This window comes from Diadema antillarum, unplaced genomic scaffold (genome assembly GCF_040938485.1).
Source record: "Diadema antillarum isolate AM-2024a unplaced genomic scaffold, OU_Dant_1.0 seq00000931_RagTag, whole genome shotgun sequence".
Lineage (NCBI taxonomy): Eukaryota > Metazoa > Echinodermata > Echinoidea > Diadematoida > Diadematidae > Diadema > Diadema antillarum.
Window position 1 is genome coordinate 979,872 of NW_027271782.1, and position 18,776 is coordinate 998,647.

Consider the following 18,776-nt stretch of genomic DNA (forward strand, 5'->3'; position numbering starts at 1 on the left):
AACTGCAGAAAGTGCGTCACGGAAAGGGAAGTATTCCCGGATAGTTGTGGGGAGCTCATGACGAAATTCCGGCATGCCAGCTTCGATAGCATTGAGGAGCGCCTGCATGTTGTCATCACTGGCTGTGGCAGTACGGACCCTGTCCCACGTGACCGACTTCAAGTGGAGGGATTCCAGGGCACATGTGACAGAGGAGAGCATGCAAACCTCGACAGAGTTGTCGTGGGGGGTCATGGTGCGGAGACCTGTCATGAGGGTTGCGGAATGCAGGAACGTAGCGGGGTCAATGCGATCGTGGCAATGTCATCGGGCAGGTGCAGTTTTTCAGGTTCACCAGTTGGGTGGCGAGAAAGACAGTCTGTGGCACGATGCCTGACGTCGGGAATATGAACCATGCGGAACCTGTAGCGCAGGGTTTTCTCCTTCAAATTCCTCAGGCGGGGATTTGGGATGTCCTGAAGGGCACGGTCTGCGAAGATCTTGAGGAGGGGTTTATGATCAACCGCTATGATGAGGTCCTCACAGCCCAAGACAAAATATCTCGCCTTGTCCAGGGCGTCAGCGACAGCAAGGGCTTCGCCTTCCACTGGAGCATAACGTGTCTCAGCGGCATGAGTGAACCTGCTGCCGACGAGGGTGATCTTCCAGCCCGAATTGCAGCAGAAGGGTTCAACGTCGTTGCAGCTGCAGTGTTTTTGCAGGAGCCAGAAGCCAATGCCGTCCTTGGACCAGTCCGTGGCAAGACAGGTGGGTTTGCTTGGGTCAAAAATGCGCACACCTTCTTCAATCTCACTGGCAATAGCAGCTTTGGACTCGTCGAATGCTCTCTGGAGGGCTGCAGTCCACACGAAGGGTGTTTTAGGCTTCAACAGTTCACGGAATGGTAGCATCTTCTCAGCCATACTGAAGGCGTAGGACACTTGATTGACGAGACCAAACCAGGAGCGAACGTCCGTGATGTCAGTAGGCGTAGGGAAGTCAAGGATTGCCTGTAAATACTTCTGGCATGGGCGAACACTGTCTGGAGTAATCTCAAATCCAGCGAATTCCACGACATCTGCACCAAATGTGAACTTCTTGGGATTGAGGGTGATCCCATTGCGGCCGCAGATATCCAGCCATTCGACAGCCTGGAAGAAACTGTCCCGCAGCGTGTCAGCCCACAGGAGGACGTCGTCTACACATTTCGTCCGGTTGTGGATGCTGGAGACAATCTCATCATACCGCCTGGTGTATCCGTCTCCAGAGGCAATATACCCTTGAGGGGCTGTCTTGTAGCGGTACCTGCCCCACGGAGTAATGAAGGTGGTGAGGTGTCGGTCCTCGGGACATAAGGGGACGCTGTGGTAACCGTTCCATGCATCAAGTACGGTCTTTTTCTTGCCATGAGGAACGGATCGGGCCTGGATGAAGGGCGATGGTGTGTGATGTGTTTCACGGGTAGCGTGTGCGTTGAGAGCCTGGAGGTCAACTGTTCGACGTGGTTTACCATCCTTCTTAGCACACACCACCATCCTGTGGCACCAGGTAACAGGCTCTCCAATGGGGACGGGTTCCAGTACACCCAACTGTACATCGTGATCTAAGCCAGCCTTGACGGCATCCCGCCAATGGAGCGGGACTGGCACAGGCGTGTGATGGGCGACTGGCTCCGCATCTGGGTCCACCATCAATTTCATAGGGGGGCTGTCCATGAGCGGCAGGGGTTGATGCTCGCACGTGTTGAATGTGCTGGACTGGTAATAGTCAAGGAGATATTGTTGGAGCTTCACCCGGTTTGTCTCAGTTGCAGGGAATGGCAGTTCGGTAGGAGGCGGTGGGGGCAGTTGGCGTCGAGGGCAGGTACAGGCGATCCGTTCGGGGGCCTCCTTAAGGGTGGCGGCCTTGTCCAATTGGGGTGCACCTGGTGCCATGCCAAGAGTGGGGAAGCTGTCAGGGATGATCCCCAAATCGACGCAGGCCTCTTTGCTGAGGAAGAGCTTGTCAGAACTGTCTGTGATGTAAGTCAGTTGCCAAGACTCGACGACGTTGCCAAGGGGATTCCTGCCCGATAGGCGTAGAGGAACAGCACCAAGGATCGTAATGCCACCATTAGTTGCAGTGTGCATCTCCATGGTAACTGGGATGAGATCTTGCTGGCGTAGCCCGAGGCGGTGGAGGACCTTCAGACCGGCGAGGCAGCTCTGGCACCCAGTGTCCGCCATGGCTGGGATGGCACTGGTTTGTGAGGGGGATGAGAGGTTAAATCCGAGAGCTTGGTAGTCCCCTGGGACAGCCTGCACGGTCACGTTGAGGTAAGGTTGAGGTTTCGATCTCTTCCTGTGCCATGCTTTGGAAATGTCGTCATATACATGGTGGTCAATGGGGAGGCCGGGTGGGTGTCCAACATCGCGAATGGTGCACAGGGCGTCAAAGATGGCCCCTTCCTGCTCGCCCAATGAGGGCGACTGTGGGACCTTTGGCTTGCCTTTGCTGCGGCAGACATCCTCGACATGATGAAACTTATCGCAGTGTCCGCATTTATGTCCGTATGCTGGGCACTGCGACTTGCGGACTCGAGTGGGAGCGCTCCGTCCGTGCCCCTTCTTTCCGCAGTAGGCGCATAGTTCTTGCCGTTCCTTGGGATGTGCCTGCTTTGCTTTCCTATAGGAATTGCTGGCTGCTTCCACCGTGTGCGAGTCAAGGAGTGAGGAGGCAGAGCGTTTACCGGCCTCTTTCGCCTCAATGAACTGGAAGACTTCTTCTAGGCCCATATCTTGTTTTTTGTCGCCTAGGAGATCGAGTTGGATTTCAGAGTCGGCGATTCCCCTGGTTAGCACATCCCGCATAATTGTGTCAGTGTAATTAACATCTGCACCACAGGAGGGGCAGGCTATGATGAATTTGCAAATGTCTGCCTGACCTCGTAGGCGAGCCCCGAAGCTGCGAACTGTCTCGTCTCTATCTTGACGCATGTTGTGGAGCGTTACACGGGCGACCATGGTGTTCTCCTCACGAGCCGCAAGCTTCTTGATGGCTGCCAGCACCTCGTCCTCAGTTTTGTTGGTGAGGCTGCCACCAGCGGCTCTTGTGAGGTCCTTCCGGAGGGGTTCATCGCAACATTCAAGGAGCTGTACGACCCTGTCTTTCCCTGTGATCTTTGTGGCATCCACATAGTCAGACCACCTTGACGTGAAGTAGTTCCATTCCTCACTGGTACCAGCAGCAGCAACCGTTGGCCTCTTAACCTTCTCTACCTTGGCAACTTGTCCAGAGGTGTGAATGGCAGTGTGGGCGGTGAGGAGGGCAGCTACGATGGCGGCGTCAAGGTCTGGTGTGGTGTAGTCACAGTTGGGTATGGGGCAGCTAACCGCAGGCATGTTGGCGAGTTGATCGAATTAAGTTCACAATACCGTGTTCATAAATAAGAACTCTGTCTCTTTGTTTCAGAGCTGCGTACCTTCAGGTGCTATAGCCAACAATGAACACGGTATCTGCAGGTTGAAAGAGAAGGGCAGATGCACTGATGAGTAATGTAATCCTCTACACTTGACAAACACATTGATCGCACATAAGAAAAGAATGGGTTGATGGAAGAGTGAAAGAGAGACGGGGAAAGGAAGCGGAAATATTGGCAGTAGGCGATCTATAGAGCCAGACGAAGAATCATAAAAAAATACAGAACTTTACAATGCAGTTGTGGAAAGAAAGCTTTGTACACAGATGATACTTGGTAATGTGATAATTGAAAATGAAAGTACCAGGTAGAGAGAGATATACTCTGTATATACAGTACATATATAAAAAGAAAATTACAAAAAAGAAAAAGAAAAAGAAAAAGAACTTGACGGTTGGCCATTATCGTGCAGGTACAGGTGGCAGAGGATTTTTCTCTTAAATTAGGGTAAGGATTCCCATGGCAAAAATGGCAATGTCATCAAAACAAAAACAATTCCTTTTTTATTTTTGAAAGTACACACAAAAGGTAGGCCCTACAATCATAAACAAGGCCAATCTAGCTAGCACTACATTTCATTAGCGGTTTCATGATCTCAACCATTCAACCAAACCATCCATATCTACAGGTCAAATAACTGACCACTGGATATCAAACAATTTATTAATTTCCACGGCAATGCCCATAAACAGACTCACCCCTTTGACTTTTGCTTGTTTGTTTTTATTAAGAAAAAAGGTAACATTTATTGGACAGAAATAACTTTTGAGTAGAACGCAGATCTATACATAAAATCAGCAACAACAACAGCAGCAACAACAAAACATTTAACAGTTAAAATCAAATGCATATAATGACCTTCATGTAGTTCACATTGAATGATCTGCTACATAATTTGATTTCTTCTCTACTGGGGATACGGAGTGGCCGGCTGCTCCCTCTGCCGCTCGCGCCCCACGCTCCGCGCCCCGCCGCCGCGCCTCCCCGAGTGGGCATGGCGCTGCCAGCTCAGCTCTGCCACTGTGTGTGTGAGCGAGCTGCAGTGGCGAGACCAGTGCGGTGCGGACACGGCAAAGATGAAATCATGCGAACAAATATCCAACGTTTCACCAAATATGTGCAAAATTAAATTCCCTCGAAGATGAAATTAGTTAAAGGAACCCTGAATACACCTTCATACATGATAAAATTGATAGTTTTACGGAGATTTACTGACAAAACAACAGCTAAAACTTAGCTGGGCCGAGTTAGCCCACCGCGCGAAATGAACGTGAACCTATGGGGATCGCGAACCGCGATAAAAACGTCTGAAATTTCATTTTTACGTCGTTGTATCCCCCAAAAGTTGGCAAATATTCTTTACAGAAACCACTGAGCACAATTCCATAAATATTACGGTTAGAAAAGACGTCATAAAGACGAAATAAACTCAAACACAGACGAGCGCTCATGATCACTATCGATACCAACGAGTGGGACAACTCGGCCCACCCTCGACGGGTGGGACGAGATGTCCCGTGGGCCGAGTTAGCCCGACCCCATGAAATCACGGTACTAGGGTCTCATTTCATTTAAAGGACAAGTTCACCTTCATAAACATAAGGATTGAGAGAATGTAGGAATATTAGTAGAACACATCATTGAAAGTTTGAGGAAAATCAGACAATCCGTTCAAAAGTTATGAATTTTTGAAGTTTTTGTGCAGTAACCGCTGGATGAGAAGACTACTGCAGTGTATGAATAACCTAGATGTCACATGCGTACAACAATATAAGGAAAATATAAAGAGAATTTCACAAAATGCCATCTTTTGAAAAAAGTACACATTCCCCTGACTCGTTACCGACAAATGTTATGGGTAATATTATTCCCCCTGCCTTTAGAAAGCGGCAAGTCAAGAGCTCTTTTATTATGGGAAAAAAGTGAAAATATGTTGAATTTTCTTTTACATTTTCTTTATACTGTTGTACGCATATGACTCACATGCTGTAGTAGTCTCCTCATCCAGTGGTTCCAACACAAAAATTTTGAAAATTCATAACTTTTGCATCGATTGTCCAATTTTCCTCAAACTTTCACTGATGTGTTCTACTAATATTGTTGCATTCTCTCAATCCTTATGTTTATGAAGGTGAACTTGTCCTTTAAATTAAAGTTGGACGATCCTAACCCCGAACGTTATTTCGTAAACTCCCGAACGAACGAAGTTTGTGCATGCAATTGCGCAATGCCAGACTGCAGTGCTATATCCATAAACGTGTGGGACAATGCTGCCACTGAGACACGTGTGTGTGTGTGTGTGTGTGTATGAGTGTACGCATCATACACAAACATTGTGACCGCGAGCTGCGGTGATTGGAGGAGCGAGGCCAGAAGATGCGTGGCTCTTTTGGCCTCTCTTCATGCGCATGCGCACTGAGAGTGTGCGTCCATTCGGAAGCTCGCATGGCTCGGACAGCCATTTTGGGTCAGGTGATTTTGAGCCGCAGTGGTGTTCGCTGACCCATGGAGCCAGCGCTATTCTCATTCGGTGTCACGACATTTGATACAGAATGGGGGAGGCAGCATGTTGCGTTCGTCTCTGTGCCGCACAAACCACTCGCCACGATTGTAAGGCTTAATAAGCACAGATGTTAGGATCTAGCAACTCTTACTGGAATGGCAACAGTCCCATAGCAACAGCCAATCAGAAAGCTGGATTCTTGTCTTACCATGACAATTGTCATTTCAGCAAGAGTTAGCTCTAAATTTACTTTCATATCAGCTTTATACGAAATGGAGCCCAGCACTGTATAGTTGGCATGTATACCACATAGTTGCTGCAAATATCCATGCTGTGAAACACCTAACTGTAGAATTTAGTAACATGCCTGCTTGTTTTTAGGTGTGAATTGAAGTAATATCTACTACTCTGTCTGTCTGTCTGTCTTTACTCGTTTATAGAGTGAAATTTGTTGCGGTGTGGAATTACATGTGTAATCAGTAATTGTTCATGTTCATGAATTCATATGTTCCTTATGAGTTGTACCCCCAGGGCCCTACCCCAATGGACTTTGACAGAAAAAAAAAATGTAGAGGCCCTCCATGTAGGAGTGCGATTGTACTAAGTAGTTTATGTAGGCATGTGTTTGTTATCTCTTTTTTAGTGTCTCATCCTAGAAGATATGTGTCTATGAGCCAACCGAGAAGGTGCAAGGCGAAGACGATTCGTATTGTGGAGTACTCCCACGAAAAACCTGCACAAGAACCTGGCACGGAACTCAGCCACAGTAAGTCAGCATGCCGTATTTATAATGTATACAGCTAATGCAAGTACATACTACATAATGTAGGTGTTGTTGTTGTTGTTGTTGTTGTTGTTGTTGTTGTTGTTGTTGTTGTTCTTCTTCTTCTTCTTCTTCTTCTTCTTCTTCTTCTTCTTCTTCTTCTTCTTATGTTAAAATGAAAAAAAAAAATATGAAAATGTCGAGGGCGAATATGTTTCCCCCCCCCCTTTTTAAATAATTTGTATGTACAAACACCATATTCACCATGTGAATAGTGTTCAAGAGTAATGTAAAAAAAGTACCATTTTGAAAAGTCAAAAAAGTCTTCTTCTTCTTCTTCTTCTTCTTCTTCTTCTTCTTCTTCTTCTTCTTCATCTTCTTCCCCATCCTCTTCTTATGTAGAAGTGCATCCTTTATAGTTGAAGAGTGTGAGTAAACTAATATACCAAAATATAGTCTAGATGCTTCCAAGAAATTTGTATCTTCAAAAGTACTGCAGGAGAGCAATTCCATGCCGTCCGTGACTTAAAAAGTAACATTCTGGTAGCTGCACACATTGATTTTAAGAAAATTGACAATTTCTGTTGTCATGTGCACAAAGATGTTCAAAGTTCTAATTTTGTTCAGACACAGAACTTTGCTAATAATAAGTCTGGTAATCATAGCCAGTTTTGTAACACCGCTTATGAATATCGTGAGTATAATTTCAGTCATAATTTGGTTATGGTATATTATTCGAAGAGATCCACAGGAATCTATTGAATAGTTCTGAAGTACTTTGCTGCACAAATCAATAGGGACAGGCAGAATGTATATTTCTAATGTGATAAAAAATGAACCACCTACACATGTATTCCTGAAAGTGTATAATGCATAAAGGAGTAACACATGTTTATATTGGTATCACAGTTTTATGTCAATATACATTGTTTTCATCGTTCTCTGATTCACTATGTAGCCCTACAGCACAGATTGTTCCAGCTCTCCAGAGCTGCAGAAACAGGCCCACAAAAGGAGTCAGTATCGAGAAGCGCTAAACCATCAAATGCAGCAATAAAGTCAAGTGCAATAAAGGCAAGAAAGTCTGCAACCCAAAATAAGGTAGAACAGTCTAAAAAACCTGTGAAGAGTGCCGCAGAACTCCAGACTTTAAAAGGACTTTTGAAGAAGGGTACTCAGGACTCAAAGGGAGGGACATCTTCGGTGAAGTCAAAAAATGCATCGGCTAAGAGTTCACAGGTAAAGTCCAAAAGAACTACTGGTAAAGCACAAAGTGCAGAAGATGTTACCAAGAGCAAAAGTAAAGTCATCCAGAAAGACAGAGTGGCAAGTGCCTTGAAGAATAGGAGAGCAACAAGTGTATTGGACAAAATGATTGTCAAGTCAAAAGATATCACTGCAGCTCCAGCAACATCACACGATGCGTCACTGTCACCATCACTGCCAGCATCATCTAAAAAAACCACCAAAGCAGCTGCCATTATGCCTACAGAGGAAGATAGGTTAGCCGCAACTGGTCAGTGGGATGAACGCTGTCCATCACTCCGTGACCCACGGGGGGATCACATACAGACAGCACCTCGGGGAAGAACTCATAACATGAGGACGTCCCATCAGAGTCGAACCCTCCAGCAGAAATTCTCGGAGGCACACACCTCCAGTGACCCCGGTGCGAGTCACCCACTTAGATTGGATGCCCACGATCTCGACGGCGATGTCCTTGACCGAAACATGGAGCTGATTGAGAGCATCTCGGACGTCGAGGGGCTTGACTCCAGTCTGACTTTCACAGGAGGGTCTGAGAGCAAGACTAGCAGGAAGAGAGCTAAAGATGAAACAGTTAAAGGAGGACCTCAGCAGTGGAAGAGAAACAGTCGCAAACAGTTCTCAGAGAACCCGGACTTGTACCTGAGGCCATATCTTGATGCTTGTGTCTTCATTGATAAAGTAAGTATTAGTATCCATGTGTGTTTTCATCGTTCTTATAAGCACAGCTTATTTAAAACTGACATTTTGTCTTTACAATTGCCCCCTGCCCTCAATGCGTACAGATGGCAAGATGGGTCAATGTTGGTATTCAGAATCTTTTTTGTCCTGTCAAATATGCAGGCGAAGCTATGTGTGAGATGCCACTTATCACAGATAATAGTGAATAGCACCAAACTCGCGAAATTCACAAAAATAAATGCCTTGCAAAATATTCGGCATATACGGTACTCTGTGCCTGAATGTATGCAAGGCATGCAGAAATACAAATGTTTGAAAAGTAACAACCCCTTATTTTCTTCTCGCTTTTACAGATTGAGACAGCTCAAGCCATGCTGCAGGTATTTGAGAAGTTAAACTCGGGGGCGAGTGTGGAAGATTACAACACAATTATCCATGCATATGCTAGGAAGGTAAACCATTTCTCTGTATGCTTGATTATGATATCATGATGTGAAAACTTGTGTGAGTGTTGAAACACATTTGCAAAATGAAGCTACCCTTTGTAACTGTTGTAAGACATTGGTTATTCATTTCTTCACTTGTCAAAAATGACCAATTTTTGCAAAGGAGGCACAGTCAACCTTGCTTAAGTGGACCTTGCATAAGTCGAATAATCGCTTAAGTCGAAGGTCTTTTCAAGTCCTTTTCTCTCTATATTCTTTTGACTTTAATCCCTCATAAGTCTAATTTTCTCGGAGTCAAAGCTATTTCTTCAGTCCAAATAGATTCGACTTACACAAGGTTGATTGTACTTACAGCATTGTCATTTGGCCTGAAAAGTATTGTACATAATTTTATGCTTCTCGCCTTCATTAGTTAAGTTGTTGATAGTTTCAATATTCAATACCAGCCTTAGCGGGAGTAACTTCAAAATTAGGAATGGTTGTTGTTATTTGTCTTTTATATAAAGTTTTACTGATTTTGTGCTTGTTTTTAACTATCGATGATGCTGTGTGGGTGTGGCGCACAGTTTCCTTTTAACTCAAACCACAAATTCTGTCACATTAACAGGGACAGTGGGACGGAGTGCGCCACCTGCTGGCCAGAATGGTGTCCAAGAATGTTGCCTCCAACAGCCAGACGTACGCTGCTTCTCTGGAATGCCTTGCCAGGTCTGTGTGACCAGCGATATCTTCATTGTATGGAATTTTTCCAGTAGAGAATGACAGAAAAAGGAATAAGCAGGGAAGAAAAAGAGGATATGTATGGCCTATAGATTATTGAGTAATGAATATCACAGTACAGGTGTATTCTCTGTTCCATTTGTAGCCAATGAAGGAATACATTGACTGGTAAGTCCTGGATGATTGTGATAGTAAGTAGCAATGGAGTTGGTTTAAAATGTTAGTTCATAAAGTGTTTTGATCATTCTTTTTATTTTCTCTCATGCTTTTTTTTTTCTCTCGTCACTCCAGAGGACATACAATTTTAGGCCAGTCTGTGATTTGAGCACCATGTTTTGTTTGTACTCCTTCTTTTTATTGTTGATTTTTTGTGGGGTGTCTTTTTTTTTTTTGGAGGGGGGGGGGGGATGGGGAATGATGAAGGGGTTTTTTAATGTCTCCCAAAGTGCAGGATATTTCAAATCATGTTCTCTCATTTACATGAAGGCTAATTAGGCAAGGACCTCATATTGATAACAGGATAGTACCCATACATTTCCTTTGCCTACCTGTAGCATTCATCGTGGGCAAGTATGCACATGAGTTTATAGCACCTTGCTTTATAGAAAGCATATGTGAATGAAGTATGTGATGTTAAATGTGAAATTGTGTATCACAATGCAATTTAAGCAAATCAATGCGTTCAGTTGTACGGTGAACCGACAGGCTTGTCTTTGTAGCATGTTGCTCTGTTTCTACAGGTGCCCCGAAACCGATCTCAACATCGTCAACAAAGGCCTGGAGCAGATGGAGCGGGAGGGCATCGCCCTTGAAGAGGTCCTCAGCGAGGGCTCCTTCAGTGGAGATGGCCGCCGCCTCGTCATCGGTCTCATCCAGAAGGTCTTGCCAGATTTCAAGGTCCCGCCCCCTCCCGAGAGATTGCAGTGCAGGACTGGCATCGTGAGAGACCTGTATGAAGGCAGCTCAGCAGGGATTACCTCAGGAAGGGTATGTTCCTGCTTTGTCCCATAACACCAACTATGCCAGAAGTATGTTCCAGTTGCAGCTCAGGTGGGGGGGCACTTTTTTTCTTGTCAGCAGATGAAATCCAGAAGTGGCAAGAGGAACGAAAAAGTTTTACAGGAGGCTTTTCTTTTTTTTTCTTTTTTTTTGTGCTTGTCAGATGATTAAACCCAGAAGCACCACCAGAAATATTTTTGCCCCCCCCCCCTTGACGGAATTCCTGGATCTGCCCCTGTATTCCTGCTTCATGCCTTACCATTAATAATGCCAGAAGTAACGATTTGTTTTTGCCTACCGAACGTGGAGGTGAGTGAATGGGATCAAAATTTTGTTTGTCCATTGTCTGATGTCCATCTGTCTTCCATCTCCTGTGCAGCACAGTTTTGGGGTTTTTTTTATCTGTGGAGGGATTGTTGGGGTAGAAGTGCACTTGGGGATCTTTCAGTCATGGTGCTGTACAGGGTTACATGTTGAGGTTAAAGGTCATTCTACGTCACACAGTAAACTTTATTTTGAGGACTTTCTCAGGACAGATGACTGTGTTACCTTTGATGGGATTATGATGTGATAAATGAAACCATAATGATCGTTAGCGCAAAAGTTGTTCTTTGTAAATATCTGTAGAAAATTTGGATAATGATGTGAAAAATAAAACAGTGATGATTGTGAGTAAAGTTGTTCTGTGTAAATATATGTGATATCTGTAAAATATTGAATTTTTCCTTGCTTGTTTTTTCCTGTCAATCTGTCCTGTCTGCCTTTGCTTCCCTCTCCTTTTCATGTCAGCTAATTAGCCCCAAATGATTTTCATGATTTGTGTGAAATAGTGTATAATTTGTATAGCCATGTAGGATTATCTTTTTTTCATGCACAACAACCTTTTTGCATACTCTGTGAGTCATCAAATGTAAAGATCAACTTGCAGATTAGTGCCTTATTTTCATTAAGTTTCTTTAACTCACTCTCTCTCTCTCTTTCTGTTTTTGTCCCCGCCGAACGAGTTCGAGCAGGGGACTATGAAACGGGCTTCGTACGTGTGTGTGTCCGTGTGTCCGTCCGTCCGTCGTAGCGTCCGTGTGTCCGTGTGTCCGTCCGTGTGTGCGTCCGTGTGTGATCAAAATCTTCAATTTGCTACTTCTCTGTCATTTATGAGCCAATTTTGATTCTGTTTGCTTTATATGATAGCACTACATGGGAGCTTTGAAACTTCTACACAGAATTTCAGTTGTGACCTTTGACCTTGACCTTTGACCTATATTGTACATTTTGCTACAAAATGCTACTCCTTCGCCATTTCTAACCCGATTTCGATTCCGTTTGCTTTATGCGATGGCACTAGGTGAGGGCTTCGAAACTTCTACACAGAATTTTGACCTTTGACTTCTTTGACCTTTGACCTTGATTTTTGACCTGTATTGTACATTTGGCTACAAAATGCTACTCCCTCGCCATTTATAACCCGATTTCGATTCCGTTTGCTTTATGTGATGGCACTAGGTGAGGGCTTCAAAACTTCTACACAGAATTTTGACCTTTGACTTCATTGACCTTTGACCTTGATTTTTTGACCTATATTGTACATTTTGCTACAAAATGCTACTCCTTCGCCATTTCTAACCCGATTTCGATTCCGTTTGCTTTATGTGATGGCACTAGGTGAGGGCTTCAACACTTCTACACAGAATTTTGACCTTTGACTTCTTTGACCTTTGACCTTGATTTTTTGACCTGTATTGTACATTTTGCTACAAAATGCTACTCCTTCGCCATTTCTAACCCGATTTCGATTCCGTTTGCTTTATGTGATGGCACTAGGTGAGGGCTTCAACACTTCTACACAGAATTTTGACCTTTGACTTCTTTGACCTTTGACCTTGATTTTTTGACCTGTATTGTACATTTTGTTACAAAATGCTACTTCCGGCGGGGACATATATTACGCACCGCGTAATTTCTACTTTTCCTTGTTGTTTCTGTATCTCTGTCTATCTACCTATTTGTTTATCTGTTTATATATTTATCTCTCTGTCAATTCTTTTGTCCATTATTTTTCGTCATCTTTCTATCTCTATCTCTATCTTTTCTCTGACTCTGTATTGTCTCTGTGTGGCTGTTTTCAGGCACGAGATTTCTCCGCGGATCCGCGGATTTCCGCGGATTTTGAAATTCTGGTTAGAAAATACACAGTCGGGAAAATTTCCGTGATTTTCCTCTTTTTCTTTTTTTTTTTTTTTTTTTTTTTGCAGCCACCATATCTCGCCGTGTGTGAATGGTGATGAGTGCATTTTGTCAGCGGGCAGCTGTGCGATGTTGCATGTTTCATGCGTGAAATCAGGGAGGTGAGTCTCACCTCCCTGGTGAAATGGATGTGAAACGTGCGTGTCGATCAACTTGTAGCTACTATACTAGTGTAGCTTGCAGTGTGGTGTGATATGATGCACGGGCACACGTGAGGCTGTAACTGCGTATTACGTGTATCATTACTATCAAGGAGCTTCGGCATGCATGCTGCCGCAGCATTCAGCGCGATGCGTTGACCGAAAGATCGGTCTGTATCTGTCCGTCGGGCGGGGAATGTTCCGCGGAGACTGCGTCTGGCTTCACGGATCTCCGTATACGGAGGACAGCGTTATAAATGGCAAAATATAAAAGAGTCCTCCGGACAGACGGATCTTTCTGTCTACGCGATGCGTAGACCTCCGTAGGGATCCGTGAAGCCAGACGCAGTCTCCGCGGAACATTCCCCGACGGACAGATACAGACCGATCTTTCGGTCAACGCGATGCGCTGCTTTTGTATCCCGCTGATTACGTTGGCGTGACCTAACGTTACATTTGTCATCGTGATTTTGTGGACCGGTGAGAATATTTCTTTCTTCAACGAGAAAATGTTTATGGACTTAACCGGGTCTACAAATTTTTGTACCTCCTGTAAGGTATTATAGGTAGTCTAAGTTAGCTGTTGCATGGACGTAGAGACGGTCAACAGTGCTGAGCTGCATGTATGATTTATTTTCAGCTCTCTTACATACCATGGTACATGATTCTCTACTAGACTACATGGACCAAGTACAAGATCAGCAATACTTTGCCTGGTCTGCGCACTGTAAACTGTTAATGGACTGAGGTAAAGACAGCCAACAATGGCAATGCTAAGCTGTGATTTTTTTTTGTACCCGTACCCGTATGAACTGAATCCAGCAAGACGTCACCTGGGTGTACATTACTGTGATTTATTATGGCCTCACATTTGAGTAGGTCCTAGGTATTCAACAGTTAAGCATACTATTCCTTCCTTTAGATTTTGCAAGTGTCATTTATGAGTTCAATTATCACAATGTTTCTCTGTAAAATGTACCTCATAACAATAGTAAATTTCAGTTGTAAAATGCATTAAAATGAGTTTTTTCGTACCTTGAATTTCAAAAAGTCCTCACCGTGGGAGGGGGGACACCCCCCTCCCACACCCTCCCCCCGCTCGGTCGCTACGCTCCCTCGCAAACTCTTCTCCTCTTTTTTCAACTTTTCTCTGTCTCATGCCTGTGTTTTTCACAGGACCAAAGTATGTCCTTCTCAGAGCTGTTTGACAAGGAGGAGGTGGAGCGGCGCTTCCAGCAGCAGTGGGCCATGGAGCTAGCCGAGACGGTCACTGTGACCTCCGTGGAGGAGACTGGAGACCCGGATGCCATGACAGTGCAGAGAGTGAGATACATATCTAGAATTACCAAGAGTTGTGATGGTCCATGATGATACCATTTGCACAAATCTGTTGTGTTTTTTATGCCATCCCCAAGTATTGAGAGGCAAAAACCCTGTCCACTTAGTAGGAGATAAAAATGAGCTTCCTTTAAGTAGGTGAGAGAGTCAGAATTTTGGGGACATAAAAGATCCTTCTTAATCCCCCCCCCCCCCCCCCCCATGAGCAAGGAGCTATATTAGTGAAGTGATATGTCCCTCATAACTTTATCATAGAGGTGTGAATAAGTCCCTGTCCTTGTAGTTTGTCGCAGGTGATTAGCAACCAGTCACCAAACACCATCCCAAAAAGTTCAAGCAGTGATTTTGCATTCCTTCTAGCTAGTTGGGTTCAATCTACCATCCACCATGAATTATTTGAATCCCCTGCTACCAGGCCTCAGGGTGTGGAGTGCATTAAACAGAGAGTCTTTGTCTTGTGCTCTCTACAATAGATGCTTATAAGCATGAACTTCCTGGACTTTCATTGTGTGAAAGTGAATTAGGGGATTAGTGAAAGTAATTAGCGAAGGTTGGAGCCAGGCAGTGAGACCTGTTCCATTCAGCTTTAACAAAGAGTGTTGGTTAGTTGGGATCTTCTCTTCTTAATCATGTTCACAAAGGTCATCCCCTTAACCTTTTAACCCATTGAGGACAAGTCCAGAGTATGCTCGGGCAGGTGTCTATGGGAAATGTGTGTTGTAGCAAAACCAGTCTGCCTCATCCGCTGAAAATAAGTTTTAAGCTTTGCAGAATTTTAAGATAGACCCTCAAGCCATACATGGGTTGTGTACTGCAAGACCCTTTAGTATGTTGAACTAATTAACCTTTGATGAAAACTGGATGCTGTCAAAGGAGGGTCTTTGCATATTATCCTCTTGTACGCTGTGCATAAAGGAAAATATTTTTCAGGGAAGCCTGTTAAATTTTGTCCTGAATTTTTGTTTAAAGATACTGAATATTCTTGATGATGAGGACCAGTAGAGTGTTGTTTAAAGCTAGAAAAAAAAAAAAAAATTTGTATATAATTACAGTCAATGTATATGAACAGATATGCAATGAGAGGAAATATGTTTTTAAATGAAAGGGATGCCAGAAATTCTCTTTATCTTGAAGCAATTTTTCTGTCTTCACTAGTACCTATATTTTTTTAACTTTGTTAATCAAATGCATACAAAAGAAGTGTGAATTCTTACCCTCGTTGGTAATTGTCTGAATCTGAACTGTAAATGAACATTGATAGGTTGGTAACAAATTGATGAATTACTAGGAGTCAGTCGCATCAGATGCTTTCAACTAATGAGACTTTTTCCTTTACCCATTCCCAACAGAGAAAGCTGTTGGACAGGCACAGAGTGCAGTGGAGAAGTTCCCTCAAGAGAGCGATGGAGAATGAGATCACTCGTCAGAAATTCAAGTTTAAAAGTGAGTTTTCCACCATTGCGTCAGATTCCCGTTGTTATTACGAAATGTGAGACACTGGAGCAGTAAAGGACACCCCTTGTAACCCTTTCCATGCTAGGGACTTCAAACAGAGTGTACAACGCTATGGGATTTTCTGTGGCAATCAAAACTCAAAGCTCACAAAGGGTTGAGTGAGTGGGTAAGGTGAATTACAACGCCACACTGAACACATTAAACCTGTGGTATTGAAGACCCTGCTTTAGGGAGAAACACACAGAAAGCAATATTTTTGCCCTCTGTCATTTTTATGGTTATATTTATGCAATGCGATCTGATTGGATTGATATTCCTTATTTACTTACAGTAAACTTCAACAAATAAAGTCAATGATGTCATTGGTAGTCAAGTGACAGTATAGACAAAATGTTAGAAAGAAGAAAACATCCAAAAGGATATCATATATTGAAACAAAGCTAAAGAGGTATATTCCATCATGAATAAAGTTACACAATCTGTTTCTCAAAGGCCAGAAGCAGATCATTGAAATCATGCACAACTCATCAAGGCTAGAATTCTTTATCCACTTTAGTAGAGAAATAGAGAAAGCCATAAGTGTGAGTATTACTTTTGGAGATGGCTTTGATGTTACGAGTCTAGTGAAGCACTTTTACTCTTTTGTGTATTTCTTGAAAGAAATGTAAGACAGTCAAAATGGGGAAAAGAATTATTCCCTTCATCTATCTATTGACCTTTGACCTTACAGATCCCAACATCGGTTCCATGTGCTTCTACCCATTCCTGAAACTCTTGCCGGTGGATGACTACGTTGAGATGATGCTGCAGGCTCTGTCCACTGTAGCTGCCACCATGGAGGGCAGTATGACCGTGGTCCTGGCCCGCGACCTCGGCAGCCGCCTCTTCCGCAAGTACGGCATCCGCAGCAAGCTGCAGCTGGGGAGTTCAGAGCAGGTGAGGTGGCCTGATGGCTCGCCGACTACTAGTTTGGTGTTTTTTCATCCAGCATGATTACAACAAGTGTTGTCTCTATTCTAAATCTAATCCAGGGTAGATTGAGATGTACAAGCCATCAGAATTAGATGAGTATTATATGATATTTCTGGGCTAGAAGAATATTGACATCATAACCCACTCTCTGTTTGTCTTCACCTAAAATGTGTTTGACTTCAGCCCTGTCTTCAAAGTGTCTTAGATTTATCTTCCTTGTTGGAAGCAGTCACGATAAACTTTGATTACTTCTAAAACTTTTTACAAAGAGTGTATAAACTCTTCATTTAATGATTTGGCAACTAAAGGTAGCAAAGTCATACTAAATGGTGAGTTTGTGTTGTCGGCATTCTTCCTGGGTGCTCAGATTCAGATTTTGAAATCTGCTTACAGCTGGCAAGGCATGGAATCATGAAATTTGTCAAACGACTATGTCACCAAAGTAGAGGATATGACATTGCAAACTCTAGTCCTTGTGATCCATTTGAGAGATATATCAAGCCTCATGTGGAATTGAATGTAAGGAATGAAATGGAACCTATTTTCCTAATACCTGTGAACTGCTACTTAAGTAGAGTCAGTTTGAAGCTAATGTATTTAATGCGTCCTCATTCCAGACCAAAGAACTCTACAAGAAATATGTGGAGACCACGTGCGAGCACCAGGATGGTGGTGTTCGGTTGCCACGGGAACACTTCCATCAGCTGGAGGATGAGATGCTGGGGAGTTCATCCTTGGAGAAGGTGAGGCCAATATGGTTGTCACCTACCATTGGGCCATAAAGATGTCTTTCATGCAGATGATGATAGTGATGATAATGATGAAGCTAATGATGATAATAAGAATAAGCATAAGAATAAGAATTGGAATAGAAATAACATCACAAACTTAAACTTGTGCATTATTTGTTTTATAAAAATGGGTCTATGAACTATGATATCAGCAGTTAAAAATTTGTAATGCAATACAATGAGACCGCTCTTCGATCGGCCTCGCCAAAAACCGTGTCAAACAAAGCAATTGGGTCCATGCTGTGCTGACAGTTACACAGAGCAATTGTTGATAGGCCACAGGATAACATACAGAGAAGTTATGCTTTTTGCTGCACATTTTTTGCACTCCTGTGAATAAGCAGGAAAAAAAAGAAAGAAAATACATAATTGTACATGTAACTCATGTCAGCACTTGTGATTTGCTACATAACCCATTTTATATCAACAGCTATGGCATTTAAACTGGATTCCACTTGTGGATATGAAAGTAGTAGGAATGGGTAAAGCAGATAACTTCTTACTCGTTTCTCAGGATGAGATATCCATAAGTGTGAATACAAAAGCAGACTCTGTGTATGTGTTGTTATGTTGCAACTAGAACAAACCTGTTTCCCACTCGTGCCCAAACTCACTGTCACCATCATAATCATCATCATTATCATTATCATTATAATTAAAAGTAATGAATACTAAATTGTTTTCTATGATTTATTTACCTTTTGCAGGGCTTCCAAGCCAAGCCATGGCCACCAGGATTACTGTTTGGAGTGAGTAGTCAATGAATTTTACTGATACACTTCTGTGAAATGATGTGGTCATGAATACAGTCAGAAGATTGGTTGTTATGATGGTCATTGGCAATATCATGTAAGTTTGAGGAAATGCTGTCAAGAGAGATAAAGATGAAAGATCAGAAGGGATGACCAGCAGTAAGGAGTAATATGGATATAGTAGAGAAGATAAACAATCTCCCAATACTGCTTGTACGGTACAGATTCAGTATGCACATTTGCAGCAGTTTTATGTTTTTATACACTGTGTAG

General features: G+C 43.4%; 2 protein-coding genes across 2 annotated transcripts in view; one reads left to right on the top strand and one right to left on the bottom strand.

The window, feature by feature from the left end:
* Positions 1-248: 248 nt before the first annotated feature.
* Positions 249-3,359, bottom strand: LOC139741481 (uncharacterized). The gene has a single exon (XM_071652066.1). The coding sequence runs from the start codon at positions 3,357-3,359 to the stop codon at positions 249-251; it is 3,111 nt and encodes a 1,036-aa protein (XP_071508167.1).
* Positions 3,360-6,608: 3,249 nt separating this feature from the next.
* LOC139741482 (DNA-directed RNA polymerase, mitochondrial-like) overlaps positions 6,609-18,776 on the top strand; it is a 40,864-nt gene continuing 28,696 nt past the window's right edge. Inside the window, exons 1-10 of the mRNA XM_071652067.1 lie at positions 6,609-6,705; positions 7,661-8,649; positions 9,003-9,101; positions 9,703-9,803; positions 10,556-10,802; positions 14,372-14,518; positions 15,883-15,976; positions 16,719-16,924; positions 17,578-17,703; positions 18,459-18,500. Of these exons, the coding sequence (XP_071508168.1) occupies positions 6,609-6,705; positions 7,661-8,649; positions 9,003-9,101; positions 9,703-9,803; positions 10,556-10,802; positions 14,372-14,518; positions 15,883-15,976; positions 16,719-16,924; positions 17,578-17,703; positions 18,459-18,500 (2,148 nt within the window). The remainder of the gene's footprint in view (positions 6,706-7,660; positions 8,650-9,002; positions 9,102-9,702; positions 9,804-10,555; positions 10,803-14,371; positions 14,519-15,882; positions 15,977-16,718; positions 16,925-17,577; positions 17,704-18,458; positions 18,501-18,776) is intronic.